The sequence below is a fragment of the Hydra vulgaris genome, chromosome 14 (assembly GCF_038396675.1).
Source record: "Hydra vulgaris chromosome 14, alternate assembly HydraT2T_AEP".
NCBI classification, from domain to species: domain Eukaryota; kingdom Metazoa; phylum Cnidaria; class Hydrozoa; order Anthoathecata; family Hydridae; genus Hydra; species Hydra vulgaris.
Window position 1 is genome coordinate 12,132,690 of NC_088933.1, and position 15,277 is coordinate 12,147,966.

Here is a 15,277-nt window from a genome sequence, read left to right on the forward strand (position 1 = left end):
AATCCATTATGTATAAAGATTCTTACATCAATTAAAACAGTTTCAAACCCAAGAGCTTTTCTTAGCTTAAGAATATCTCATGGGTTTGTTTAGTAATTGTTGTTAACAAAGGTAGCCTTCGTTTGCCGAGCAACAGTAAGATAAACTACGGTTACAGTAAACAATAGTTTAAAAAAAATAAAAATAATAATTACCAAGAGTTACGATGTATTCAAAAAATGTCATCATTAAAAGCGTTGTAAACATTTTAGATTTCTATTAGTTTTTTTACTAAAGTAAGAAACAGAAGAATAATGAGCAAAACTATTGTGAACCTAATAAAAATTATATATATATATATATATATATATATATATATATATATATATATATATATATATATATATATATATATATATAAATTTAAAAAAAATTTTATACTCAGCCGTATTTATTGAGTTCTAATTATATTGCAATAGTCTAACATAACCTTTACGTTTTCAAATGTTTTAGTAACATTTTAGGAGTATATATCCGTATTTATATATGGCGTTAAACGCTAATTAATACATTGTCTTTCCAAAATCAATAAATAATTGTTTAAGAGATTATGAAAGAATCGCGGAACCTTATATAGGAAATTTGGTCACCTAAAGATTAATTTCTTAAACTTTAAACAATTTGTTTTCGGTAAAACTGACAATGAAATCAAACATGACATCTGTTGTTGGCAAGGTTTGCAACGGTTTTCTACGCAACAGACGTAGATGATTTACGTGGCAAACAATGTCTGTAATGAAATGTTAAGAAAGTAATTTATACTATCATATTATACTGATTATTTATAATACGAGTAAGTAAAAAGTATTGGCAACTGAACGGGTTAAACGAGTCAAAGATTTACTTAATATAAAAGTTTACAATGTAATTAATTAGCATGTTGACGTCGTATTTTTAAGTTACAGTTTGCAAGTTGACGTCACATACACAACGCGTTTAAAAGATTTTAACCCGATAGTGCTAAAATATGATTTCTTTCAAACACGAAAAAATAGCAAAAATGTCATCAATAAAGTTTGTAGTTTCCTGAGAGAAATGTTACAGTGGCGTGATGGTAACATTAAAGCATTTTATGAAGTCAGCTTCTTTTGTATAAAAGTTTTTTTTGGTTATAAATTTGTATTTAAGTTTTTTAAATATAAAATTGAATATAAAACTAATTTTAAAACATCTTTTATGAAATTCTATAAGAAGTCTTTTAGACATAATTCTTATCTGAAATACTTTTTGCATATTTATGTAACTTAATTTCTTAACTTTAGATAAAATCAAAGTCTTTTTTATGATTTTATTTCTAAGTGCTCGTTTACACAATTTATACACACATATTTATTCATTTTTTCTTTAATATAACTTATTTCCATCTTATTTCTATTCTTATACTTTGGTGCAGTGTTGATAAACGGCATAAACCTTCTCGCCTCAACAATTCTTCCGCAGTTAGCGGCTGCCAACCGTTCGATTTTTAGCAGCAAAATGTTTTGGCTTCCGCCTCCAGTGGATTCTGCCTTTCTATTGCTGACCGCAGTCAGAGTTTTTTTTAGAAGTAAAACGTTTTAGAGACTGACGCCAATAGAGGGGCGAAAGGCATTAAAGACAGACTCAAGTGATTTGGAGACCGCCAAGCTGGCTGTGGACGCCAGAAATATTTGCAATTAAATATATTTTCACGCTTGCTTTTTAGTTAACGAGTAATTTAAATATTAATTAGGATTGTTTTAACTATAGAATTTAAATAATAATTTTGTCGGAGTGGTTGTTTATCGAATGAATGCGAATAAAATCAAACAAAATCGAAAAAAAACTATTGAATATATTAGTTGTTTCACGGGCAAGTCTTTCGGAAACAAGTCTTTCGGAAACAAAACATTCTTTGACCTTATCCGCATAATGGTCAATTCAAAGGTGGAATAAGGGCTAAAAAATATTGAAAGGTTTAACAAAATTATTGAAACAGAAAAAGATTTATTTTTTCTGTGAGACTTTTGATATTTTGTTCAATGAGATTTTTGATCTTTTGTTCAATGAGATTTTTGATCATTTGTTCAACAATACACTGTGAAAAATGCCATGCCAAGTTTTTAAATGCCCTACCAAAATGTTTAAATTTCACGCCACTTTTTAACATCTACAAAGAAATGCGTCAAAGCTTTTATTAGTCACGTGACTAATAAAAGTTTAAATGCACTTATAAATGTCAAGGAGAGCATTCTGCTAAAATATCACGCCGTCTATGTAAAAATGCTAAACTTAATAGAAGTAGTAGTAGTACCCTTTCGAGCGTGTTTGACACAGAACTCTTAACAGCCATTGCAACCGAAGTAATGGCGAGAAAAAGTTACAATACTTATTTTTGTAAAAAAATGTGAACGAAAGTCAATGCAAATACCAAATTTTTGTAAACTTCAAATTATGCAATGTTAAAACATATATCAACTTTTACAGTTTTACTTTTACTTGAAAACTGCGCTGCGGCAACATCAACTTTGATTTATAGCATTTATTTGCCATTTTTTAAAGTCTTTTCTTTATCAAATAGTGTTAAAACTTTTTATTGAACAATTCATTTTAGTGGCCGAAGTGGTAAGCTCGCAACGTTCTGAAGTGAAATCTGAAATGCCGTGTTTTAAATCTCAGCGCTTTTACTTATAATATTTTTATTTTTTTTATTTTTTATTTTTTAAATACAAAACATTTATTAAGGGTCTATAGATATTTTTAGTTTTATAAAGTTTTACTTTTATCTAAAAAGTGCATTATGGCAAAATCTCCATAAATTTGATTTATAGCATTTTATTTTCCGTTTTATAGAGTTATTTCCATTTTAGTTTATTAAACAGTGTTAAAAACTAGCAGATTAGTGGCCGAATTAGTTAGCTTGAACTTCCTAAGTACAACGTGAGAGCTCAAATCCTGTCGCTTGCATATTAACTTTTTTTTTTATCAAATCTTTTCTAATTTTTACAAATTAAAACTTTTTTAAAGTTCTATCGATGTTATATAAATAACATATATTAGGATATTATACACTATAACAAACAAAAGAGAGAGTTTTTAATAAAGCTTGAAACTTTATTAAACATTAAAACAGCAAACAGTGGGCCAGAATTGTCTAAAACTGAAAAAACTATTTATGGGTTAAATATAGACATATGATAAAATGTTTCTAGGAATTTTTGAGATCAAGGAATTCATTTTCGGGCTCCATTTTAAGTTTGGAGTGGTCATGATAATACCGAAGGTTATTTAAGGGAATTCAAATCTGGGCATATTTGGTCTCTGGGAGTGGTCATAACCGTACTGGTGGACATTTTAAGACTGGTCAAGGGTAGTCTTGAGATGTTCTAATAATTTTTTAATTAGATGGGACACCTTCATGTCTAACTATAGGTAGTTAAGGTTGGTGAGTTCAAATCTGTGCATATTTGGTCTCAAGGGGTGTTTATGATTGCAAATTTAGCTGTTTTAGGTGCACTCGTGGGTTTTCAAGACGATACTTTCTTAATTTTTATTTATTTTATGTACTTTATTTCTTTGGTATTGTGAATATAAACTTATTTTATTCTATAAACATTATTTTTTCTTAATAATAAGAATCTAGGTGATGACATACATATTACGTAAGTACATCAAGAGCTAATTGGCCTCCTCAGGTTGATTGGAGTCTTTGACTTTTCCCTGACTTCTCTTCACTTAGTACAACTTAGTATCTAGCTGCAAAGCATTTTCATTATAAGATCATTGTTTATCTAGAATCTAAAGAATTTCATTGTGTTTTTGTTCATTCTCAGTTGTTTTAGTTCAAACATTAATATTATGGTGTATGAAATAATAAACTGCTATTCCCTGTTCCTTTCTTTTTTTTTTTTTAAAGTAAGGGGGGGGGGGTTAAATAAACGAAACATATCAGTTATGACCTATTTAAAGTACCTATTTAAAGTACCTAATTGAAGACCTATTTAAAGTACAATTTTCTAAGTAAAAATGGCATTTTACAAAAGTTATTTAGACGACATTAAAATTAAAAGTGCAAGATGATGCAGTTTTCTCGTCTTCAACGTAACAAGAATTTAAGATAATTTTATCTTGTAATCATACTAACTTCTCTTTACTAAATTAAATTCTTCTTTTTACATAAATAAAAACTCTTTACATATACCAATACAAATAATACATTTTCACTTTCTTAAATCATTTTTTATACATGTTCACATAAATTTAACATAATATAATAATCCACAAAGTTGTACATTAAAAAAGCGCTTAAAAGTAACAAAAATAATTACTAATAGAAAAGCTCTAAAACGAAAATCACATAGTCTTCATATAATGTTTCATAACTTTCCACTTTTTTAAGAAAATTAAATTATGAAGTAAAGCTGTTTATGTTATGGCTAAGTAAAAAATATTTGTATTGTTTATAACTTTAATAATTATTTTTTGATTACATAAACAATGTTTTTGGAGTGGCATTAATATTTTTTCCGGTGAAAAATCAACCAATCTTTTTACTTTAATGCTTTTAAAAAGTTTGGCTTGAATTGCCTTTTTTTTGAATTCGTTTAAAATGAACTCTAAAATATATGGCTTAAAAAGTTTTATGTTAAAATTTAGTTTATCAAAAGTAGCCAATCAAAAAAAGCTAATTTGTCGTCTCCGAGACCTGAAGAACCTTACCGAGTTTAGGGTACTACGTGTATAATTCCGCTGTCAATATCTCCATCAGCAAGATCATCAGGAAGCTTTTTCTCTTGATTTGGCCGATGATAGGCTTTCTGATGATCCTGGTAAAAAAGAAACTGACTGTTGAAGCTAAAATTAGATAAGTATTTCTCTCACTAATTTATTACTGCTCTGTTCTTTATGAACACTCGCTGAACACTTTAAGCACTTGCTGAGTTTCAGATACAGAGCTAACAAATCAATTATGATTTCTCAAATATATAATTTAGGGATATGGCATTTTAGCAGATGGAGGATTCCGTTAATAATTATTTGTAGGATATCTTCAACTATTAGTCAGCTTCCAGTTCAATTCAGATCAGCAAACGTAACACCACTGATCAAAACAGGTAATAAGACTCTGCCAAGCAACTACCGTCCAATTTTTTTGACTTCAAGCCCATGTAAAATTTTGGAAAATATAATTAGAGATAAAATGGAGGATTACTTGTTTAAAAATAATTTATTAGTAATACAACAACATGGCTTTGTTAGAAACAAATCACGTACCACTAATCTTTAGGAAACCAGTGATTACATTTTATCAAACTTAGATGTCGGTATTCTAGTTTATGTAGTTTGTTAAGTTTTGCCGAAGCCGTTGGCCCTTTTTGTCACACAAAAATTACTAGTCAAACTGAAAGCAGAGGGCTCCGATGGTCTTTCCTAGAAAGCAGAAGACGAAAATTTGTTTAAGGCGAAATCATTTCTGACTGGGCTGAGATTCAGTGGTGTACCACAAGGTTCTGTACTTGTCGTAGTTCTGTTTTTTTTATATACTAATGACCTTCCTAAAAATTTGCCTAATGTCACTAAACTATATGCAGATGATACAAAAATACTTTCGAAAATTAATTTTCGTACATTAAAATTGACATAGCTGTGTCAGTTATAGCTTTTACTATTAACTGACTAACTTATATTATGTTCATTATATTAAGCTTATTATAATTAATTTAACATTATAATAACCTTAATTTAACATAACTATAATTAATTATAATTAATTATAATAACCTTAATTTAATACTTAAAGTAATCAATATGTATGTATATACTCAAGCGCGCGCACGCGTACACATGCAACAATTATAATAACCTTGAATTATTTTAGTTATGATTACCCATTTAACAAAAATTAACCAATACTAATTTTCGATGTAAGTTCTGTAAAATGTTCTGATTTTTAACGAATTGAAAATATATTTAATCAAAAAAACTTTTTTTTTTGATAAGCATAACTATAAGTATACGTATAAGTATAAGTATAACTCAAATACCAAACTATAAGTCATAAGTATTCAATGCTCATAAGTATTCAATGCTCACACTTTTTTAAAAGGTTAGAACATGATAAGTTTTGAGCCTTACTCTAAATAACGCATGTTTTGAGCACATTCAGTTATTAGTAGGTTGCTTATTTTTTGTAAGAAACCAATCAAATTAAGTTATTGTGGTAGATACAGTCGGCAGAAGATAGCAGATTGGCTATTAAGATCATTTATAAGGCACAAATGGTAGAGCGGATTATAAAAATATCTTTTAAAGCAATCTGTCAAACAATTTAGCAGACCACATGCACAGAAAGCACTACAAATCAAAAGCTAATCCCAAAAAGAATTATTAGTTTAGAGACTTATGTTTTGTGAACAAGTGTTTTTTTTTTGTGTTAAGTAGTAAAGGCCTTACGGAAAAAAAAATGATCTGAAATATTCTATAAATATTTGGCAGTTCACATAGAACTATAGTTCACATAGTTCTATGTGAACTGCCAAATAATCTGTCAGATCTTATGTTAAAATTAGGTTGTTCGGATTTCCGTAAATTTAATGTTTCACGTTTGATACATCGAGGATCGATGGTAAAACGAATATACCACCCATAGTTTTATATTAACAATTTACAATATATTCTTCTTACCATCAACCTTTAATCAAATCTGACACACTGTACCCGTATTGATTTTTTCTACCATTAGTTTCAATATGGAGTGCTGAATTTTTCATAGCATCTTTGGCGGATCACAATAAAATAATTCTAAAATTTGTTGAGCCGAATTATGTGGCATATACCCTTATAAGAATTCAGCTTACTTTGTAATCCAAAAGAATGTCTCTAATAAAAATTCAGCTGATTTTATTATCGGCTCTGCCATTTGTACCATCTACTCAGCCAATCTGCGGGATTGGCTGAGTAGATGGTACAAGGATGCCCACGTTTTCAAAAACAAGGATGCCCACGTTTTCAAAAGGTATTGAGTTTATAGAAGTGTGATTTGTTTTGTAAACATTTCTATAATGCAAAATGGATACAAAACCACGTGGAACACTATATTAAAAAGGTCTTACTCACTAGCAATTAAAAATTATACTACAACTGCAAAACCCTTTAGAAGCAACGGTTTATTTTGGTGTTGACATAAAAACTACGCACAACAGTCACGTGATTTCTGGAAACACGTAGCGTAGTGTTTAGATTTTATCTTCGAATCAGATCAGAACTAAAACATAGAAGAGTGAACTTTTTAAAGTGCTTGTTTTAATTATTAAACCATTGTTGGTTTTAACGCAGTATAGTTCTATGTTTTTTAGAAATTGGAGTAACTTTTCAGAACACCCTTACTAGCTGTCTAAACAACAATACATTTTGTATAAGTGATTAATATTTTTAACTCTTTTAATTAGTCTTTTTTGTAATGCAATTTAAAAACGATATATTAATATTTTTTCAGACGTCATTACAAAAATAAAGCTAACACCAAAAAATACAAAGACTTTGCAAATGATAATCTATCCAAATGTATTGAAGTTACCAATTATAAAAAATAGACACAAAAGCAAAATACTGTTTAATCTTGGTTAACAGTGTAGCAGATTATCATTAAAAAAAATGACTTTAATTGTGCAGAAGTAGATAATAACATAAAAACTTTACCAACTACTCATAAAACTATGCTGATCATTTTGAGATAAGGTAATCATGCTGATCATTTTGAGATAAGATGATCATGCTGATCAAATTGAGGTAAGGTGATCATGCTGAACAAATTGAGATAAGGTGGCATAACCGGAAAAATATAGTTTAACCAAGATATCATTTTATAACGAAGTTTTAGAAAGTGCAGTGTTTATCGGTAAATATGGATGAAGTTATTACACGGCTTAAAAAAAAAAGAAATTGAAGATAAAAAAGCTAAATGATAAAAAACTTAAGTTCTATAAACAAATCTTTGCAATTTGTGGAAATTCATAAATAAAATAAACTTTCTGTTTCTATTGTTTTCAAAAGTGGTAGTAATTAAAATGTGGAAAATTTTTATGAGGCTTATGGTATTGGCTCTAATAATCCTAGGGTTGTTAGGGTCGCTTTTTGCTGGACTTAAAAGAAGAAAAAATTACAATAAACATAAGAATCGTCAACAGTTCAATCGGATAATGATTGAAAATAAACATAAATTAATTTCTTCAGATTTTTTTTACTGTCATCTGATGATAACGTAAGTTACAATTCTTGTAAGAGTCAGACTCAGATTCAGTGTCACCGACCGTGTAAAAAAAGTTGAAATAAAACGTTAAAACCGAGGTCCGTTGAAACGTTGAAACCGCGGTCCTTGTAAAAAAATGAACCTTCAATTCTGACTAATTCTGAGAATTTAGGAAATGAAAGTGATGAAAATTTCCCGGTCTCAAAAAAAAAAGGTGGCGCATGCGCAAAAAGATCAGGTGACAAAAAAAATTTAATGAAGCGTGACCAAATGTATATAAAGCGTGAAAAAAAATGAAATGGGTTCATAACGAATGGAATCAAAAAACAAACCGTTACAACAATTTCAAACTCCAACGACCGTAGCAGTAGTTCGACCTTATAAACAAGATCCTCCGATAGATAATGGTGGTACACACGACTCGCATGGGAATCATATTCGAAATTTTGAAGTGTATTAATGCATGGAAAGTAGCGTCGATAATAACACTTTCGAGTTTATTTATTGTTATTGTAGCAGGAGGATATTTATTTGGAGCGTTACTAGGAGTTTTTATATTACTTGGAACACTGTTGGGATTTTATATTTGTACTAAAATAATAAAAAACAAAGTGTAAAAATATATATATTATAAAAATATTATTTTCCAATTCTATTAATTCCGTAAGAAATTCCACCAGAGATAGCTCCACCCAAAACAGCTTTACCAATGGTAGGTAGAAGAGCGCTAGCAAATGCTGGTATAATGGCTTTAGATGCCATTCCTAAAAGAGGTCCAAAAAGAAATTTTCCACGCATTCGTCTTGTTCTATGTCTTTTATTATGTCTTTTATTATGTCTTTTTTTATGTCTTCTTTTAAACATTTTTTTATCGCGCTATCAGTGATGATAATAACAATGGACCTAAGAATGGAAGAAATCGACCACGCATGCGTTTTCTTAAATGTCTTCTTAATCGTTTTCTACCTGCGCCTTTTAACGGAGGTAAATAAACTCTTCCTCTTCCTCTTTTTCTATGCATTACGACATGTTTGAGGACGGTTAAAGTAATTATATATTGTAAAGTCGTGTTTTTTTAACATGATCAAATTTAGTTTTTTGCATTTGTTTTTTTAAGCCTCATACCAAGGGTAAATTTTTAATTTTTCTTAAAGTGTCTTGTATTTTCTTTGTCTTTTAAATCGCTTTCTACCAGCTCCTTTTAAAGGAGGTAAATAAACTCTCCCTCTTCCTCTTTTTTTATATGATTTTTTTTTTATTTTACAAGCGGTGCAACACCCTATTTTACGCATTGCGTTGCTTTTGAAGATAATCCAAAGCGTAACCTCCTACGTTTGATTTCAAAAGGCGTTTAGCAAAATTTTTCACTTTGGTAATAAATTTTCCTTTCCCTCTACGAGTTTTATGATGTCGACGACGGTGACCTCTTGTACGTCTGCGAGCCATGAACGCGACAAATAAAAAAAAACAACTAGATTTAAGAAAAATTTTTTAGAAATAAATAGCCGTTTACTTATAAAATAATAAATACAAATAGGGTTTGTTTAATAAAATGACAAATGTTTTTCATAACAAATTAAGACGATTTAAATTTGGTAGGAATATAGGTGACTTGAGTGTCGTTTCCTGAACCTTGTTCTATAACTTGAGCTTGATATTGCATAAATATAACAAGTACACCTTTAAATTGTTCTGTAAATTGCACATTGATTTGAAACGAATTATTTCCAGCAATAGTAGCAGGAGGTTTATCGTTGATAAAATTAAAATCGCTAGTGCTATCGATGACTAAAGGTTCTGTAGTGTTAGTAGTACTAAAATAGAGTTTAGGAGTTCTTAAAAAGCTATCATCGTCTGCAGTATAAAAATCTGCAATATTGTTAATATTAAAAGTAGAGGGTGTATTTCCTTTAAACAAGGAAACATAACTTTTCCAAAGGAACAATTGATCGTCTTGCTTTGTCAAATCGTATTCAGTAGTATCACCTGCTGAATTAACATATGTTCTTCTGTAATTATAAAGGGTGATTTTTTTAATCATGTTGCAAGCCATTTCAACGGGTGTAAAACAACTTTTGCTTAAATGATCGCTTTCTTTTTTTGAAGTAACAGAAAATATAATGCTGTGAGGTACAAGATCTGCTGTCTTTATACTTCCCAAATTAACAGTGACTTCCGTCACATTTTCTACATTGGTGACAACTTGTTCGTAGTGAGCGATACGTAGTAAAGTATACATTTCGTCTTTTTTACTGTTGAGATATAAAGATTTTTCCAAGGGTAAACTAGGTTTGAGTCTATAGGTATTGCAATAAATCATTGGGTTTTTTATAGCTACTCCTACATTAGCAAGAGCTGTTACTTGTGCGTCTGTAATAGGTCTAACCCATTCTAATAGTTGATTCATATCGTTTTCAATATAAAACTCAAATCTTACTTGTTTATTTTTTCCAAAATATTCTTTCATTTGAAAAATTTCACATATTAAACTCAAAGGTACTCTAAATTTACAACCTTTTTCTGCAGTCATAAAAGCATTATATCTATCTCTTAGCGCTGTTTGATAACCAGGAGCTACTGGAGCTGGTGTTCCAGTAAGTGGTCTAATGAGGCCATTAGGGTCTGCAGCTTGTATAAGCGTTTTGGTTTCAGTAAAAGTAATAGGGGTTGTATTTTCAGTTTCTTCTGTTAAACCTAAACTAGGATTAATCCACGACTCTCTAAACGCTTTTGTATAACTTTTTTTAACTAGCATTGTTTTAAATCGATCATAAGAACGATTAATGATAGCGTTGTTCGAACAAGTAGTATTATTTATTTGATAGTTGGGATAAAATTTTAAACATTTAAATAAGGCTTGAATAAAGTTGTAGCAAAGACAGACTTTGTTGACTAATTCATCGTCTGTTGTAGGTGTAAATCTTGTTTGCGTGTTGACATTTTTATAAAGAAATAAATCAAAATCTATATAATAATCGGGTAGATATGTCCATTCGTTGAGTATAGTGGTAAAAGAAATTAAATTAGCCATGTCAGAAGTAAGATCGTAAGAAAATTTTTGATTATTAACAGCAATGACTTCATCTTGAGCTTGAGCTGTTTGAAATCCAGGATATTTTTCATTTAATATCGCTTTATATTCAGCACTAATATTACCACTTGTTGCTTCTTGCAATAAACGATTTTCGTGGTCTGCTTGTGCCAAAACATCTTCAATAGTAATATGACCGTTTGTATTGGGTGTATAACGATTGCCGTCACCGTCTCTCACATATTTAGCTAACGAACCCATTTTTTTTTGAAAAAAAAGAAATAAAACATTTTTTTCCTATTTATTCATCTTCTGATTCTGAAGTAGTTTTTTTAAATGGTATTTTTTTATTTTTAACGTCTTTTAAAGCACGAGTGTAACCAAGTTCAATTAGACTTTTTTTATTCAATTTTTTTTTCTTTTTGTCGTTGTTATTCTGCATGAGTGGACTTGATAATATGGCTCTTTGTTGAATAATACAGTTTCTACATAAACCGTTTATCTTGTCAACAGCATTGACTTCTTGAAAACATTGCGAACAAATGTGTAAAGGACTAGATTTGCTTTTAGGTTTTTTTTCAACAAGTTCTTCTTCTTCTTCTGAACTTTCGGTTTCAGATTCTGAATATTTTCGTTTTTTAGGTTTGGATTTGATTTGTTCCTTTTTTTTCCTATTCTTGGGAGGTTTTTCTTCTGGTATTTCTTCTTTTTTATTTTTGATTTTTTTAATTTCATCCAATTCAGATTTCATGTTTTGCAATTCGGATTTGGTGGAATATTGAGTTAGTTGATTTTGTAATTGTTGCATGTGATTTTTAATTTGAGTGAATTGTTCTTTAGGATTAACTTTTGATTCTTGCATCATTTTTTCTTCTAAATTGACTAAATTTTTATGATATCTTCCTTTGGCGCACAAGAGACTCATTTTTTTTTATGTAAATAGGTAAGAGAAAAAAATAAATAACAACTTTTTTTTCTTTTTATATTTTCTTAATCATAATAAAAAATAAAAGACATTATTTTATACTAATCAAACTAGTTAATTGTAAAACGGAACCATTTGAATCTTTAACGTAGGATTAAAAAAAACGGTAGAACTAAGATTATTAAAGGTGAGCGGTTCAGATTTTGAATTAAGAAACGACCATCTTGATTGTTTCCAGTCGTCTACATCGTTGATATCAAAGGTGGATAATTGTCCTTGAATAGAAGGATTACGATTTTTTGTAAAATCAATATTGGTGGTCACTTGAGTCGAATTGGTGTAGTCTGTTAAATTGAAAAAAGCAACAATACCGGGAACATAAATTTTGTTCATATACATTCCACAATTTATAGCTTGATCGCATTTGATAAAAATATAAGTGTCTGTAGTCGAAGGAAAGTTGGAAACAGTGTTATTAAAATTACTAATTTGAACTAGAGCACATCTTAAGAAAGCGAGTCTTTTTTTTTGAATTTTAAAATCTAGCGACATGGCGTTGGTCATATTTTGATCGACTTGCATAACAAAGGGATTGATTTGTTGAGTTAAACTGTATTGATCTCTTTGTAAAAGTAAAGTATAAGGTACAGGATTGTTTCCAACAGGTTGATACATTTTTAAAATGATATTTTTTAAAGGCAAACTGTCTGTCCAAGTTTGTATAATCGTACCGTCGCTCTTTTTTTGATAAATAAATTGACCGGTGAGCGAAGTGCAATAAAATACCAATTCTGTTAGATTATTTCCTTGTAATATAGCTTTGACACTATTTAACCATGTTTTATGAGTCGGTGTTGTCGCTCTTTCAAAACTAGTTGTAGTGACAAGAGGTACTTTGATGCTATTTGAAAATAGAGGTTTGGTTTGTTCGCAATAGATTAAAACTTCAATAAAAGTTTCTGCGTTATATTTAGCAATTAAAGCGTTATCGCCTGTCCACATTTTGACAATGTCATCAGGTAAGTTGGAAGGTAACACTTGAAAGGTTCGCCAATAATTCGGTTTTATTTCGGGTTCGCCAATAATTCCGGTTGGGGAAACATAATTGATATCATAATCTGAATAGGAATTATGACTCATTTTAAAACCTAACATGTTTCTCTTAAGGAATACGCTCAATTTAATGGGTGATAATAATTTTCTTTGGAAGGAGGGTAAAGAAAAAAAAGTATAATAATTGGATACTCCGTCAATAGGTTGGGGAATACATGAAGGTATACCTTTGGGTATATTTGTAAGATATTTACTAAACATGTTAAAATCGGGTCCTGCATAAGTATGATCGGCAAAGGTCAAGTTGTTTAAATTGAGATTGAGTAAATTGTTTGTTACGTTTAAACTTTCGGTAAAAACATCCATCATTTTTAATTCTCTTTCAGGCCATATGACTTGATCGACGTTAAAAAAAGGTAATGGTAAAGAAGCTAAAGGTATATTTTTCAAAGTATAACGAAAATATTTTCTAGATGATCTAGATGAAAGAGGAAACCATATTTGATAAAAACTTGTTAATAATTCTACAGGTTCAGCTCCCAACTCGGATGATGTGACATAGAGTAATCTGCTCGCCGTTTGTGCGCGAATACTTGCAAAAGCAGCTTTAATAATATCTGCAAATTGTGGTAGTACCATTTTTTCAGTAGTATAAACTCCGGGCGTAGCGGGGTTTTTAGTATCAACGTAATCATTCCAAATTTTCCATAAGGCGTTAATATGAATATTGACATTATAAGGTATGTTGAAATCGTTTAGATTAGTTTCTACGTTATATAGGTTGCCTTCAAAAGGTATTGTATTGGTGTTGGTTAATATTTTTAATAAAAAAAAAGCAATTTGCCACGGTACAATGTGTTTTGTTTTTGATTTTTGACTTTCTGCAATAGGTAATATGTTATGAATATAAATATCTAAATCAACACTAAGAATATTATCATCGGCAGTTAACGGTCTGGTATCCGAAAGTAAGCTTCCCGAAGATAATGAGGGGTTTTTATAATTGGGTGTCAGCATGATGTGAATAAACGGACGAACAAAAGTATCTTCTACACCGTTTAGAATAATCTGTCTTTCGGGTGAAATAGCTGCTATTTCTGTTGCGGTTAAAAGCGGATGTTTTGCATATATTACAAAATTTTTACTAGTGTGAGTGTTTAAGGATAAGTTGTATATGTTGTCGTATAATGATCTACTACTATTATAATTATATTGTAGTAATTTGGTAAAATCTTCTAGAACGTAGGCAGTTGCAGATGTTCTGTTTGAAAAAAAACCAAAATAAGACAAACCTATTTCTTGTACGGTTGAAGTCGAACTAGATCGAATAGGTTGTAAAAAAGAAGGGTTGCTTGCATATTCGTTACTTTTTTTATAATACCACAATAAGTTATAGTTGGTTCTGTTAGCAAATGGGGCGGTATTGACGTTGAATAAATTTTGTTGTACATTGTTGTTTGCATCTAAACTAAACTTGATCATGGGCATATTGACTACAGCTGTTTTGTATCTAAGTTCAGTGTCAGGATCAAATAATAATTTTGGATTAAAATATTTTAATGATGAAATTTTAGCATCTTTATTATAATAAGTTGAAAAAAAGTCTGAAAAATAGAGCACTCTATTTAATCTGGAATTATAAAGTTCCAAGTTTCTAATAAAAAAATCATCTTGTCCGCCATGGGGTGTCATAGTACCAAAGAGTTTACTTCCACCTGTTGCATAAAAGGACCACATAAAATTCAAATGATCGCTACTCATGTTTTCCATATCTAATATGTCATAGCAAGGAAACGTGTCACCTGGTAAAGGGATATGATTAGCGTACAAGACAACACTTTTTGTAACAAGATAAAAATATTTTATGGGTCTTGTAGGATTAGCAATCATGTCGTTTTGAATATCGCACAACATTTTTTTTATAGCTGGTTTGGATTCCATTCTTAAACCGTAAGCGTTTTCAGAAAAAGATAGACTTTCGTCTACTCGAGTTAAATTTGTAGGTACGTCCATACTGGCTAAA

At 30.0% G+C, this 15,277-nt stretch overlaps 1 protein-coding gene across 2 annotated transcripts in view; it reads right to left on the reverse strand.

Moving 5' to 3' along the window:
• LOC124819344 (uncharacterized) overlaps nt 1-15,277 on the reverse strand; it is a 56,403-nt gene that overhangs the window by 4,379 nt on the left and 36,747 nt on the right. Inside the window, exons 1-2 of one of the 2 annotated variants that reach the window (XM_065818245.1) lie at nt 421-439; nt 195-270 (exon numbers count right to left, since the gene is read on the reverse strand). The exons of the other annotated variant lie outside the window; for it this stretch is intronic. Coding sequence (XP_065674317.1) covers nt 195-246 — 52 coding nt within the window. The 5' untranslated portion in view covers nt 247-270; nt 421-439. Of the gene's footprint in view, nt 1-194; nt 271-420; nt 440-15,277 lie in introns of those variants that run through there. 2 annotated transcript variants of the gene reach the window in all.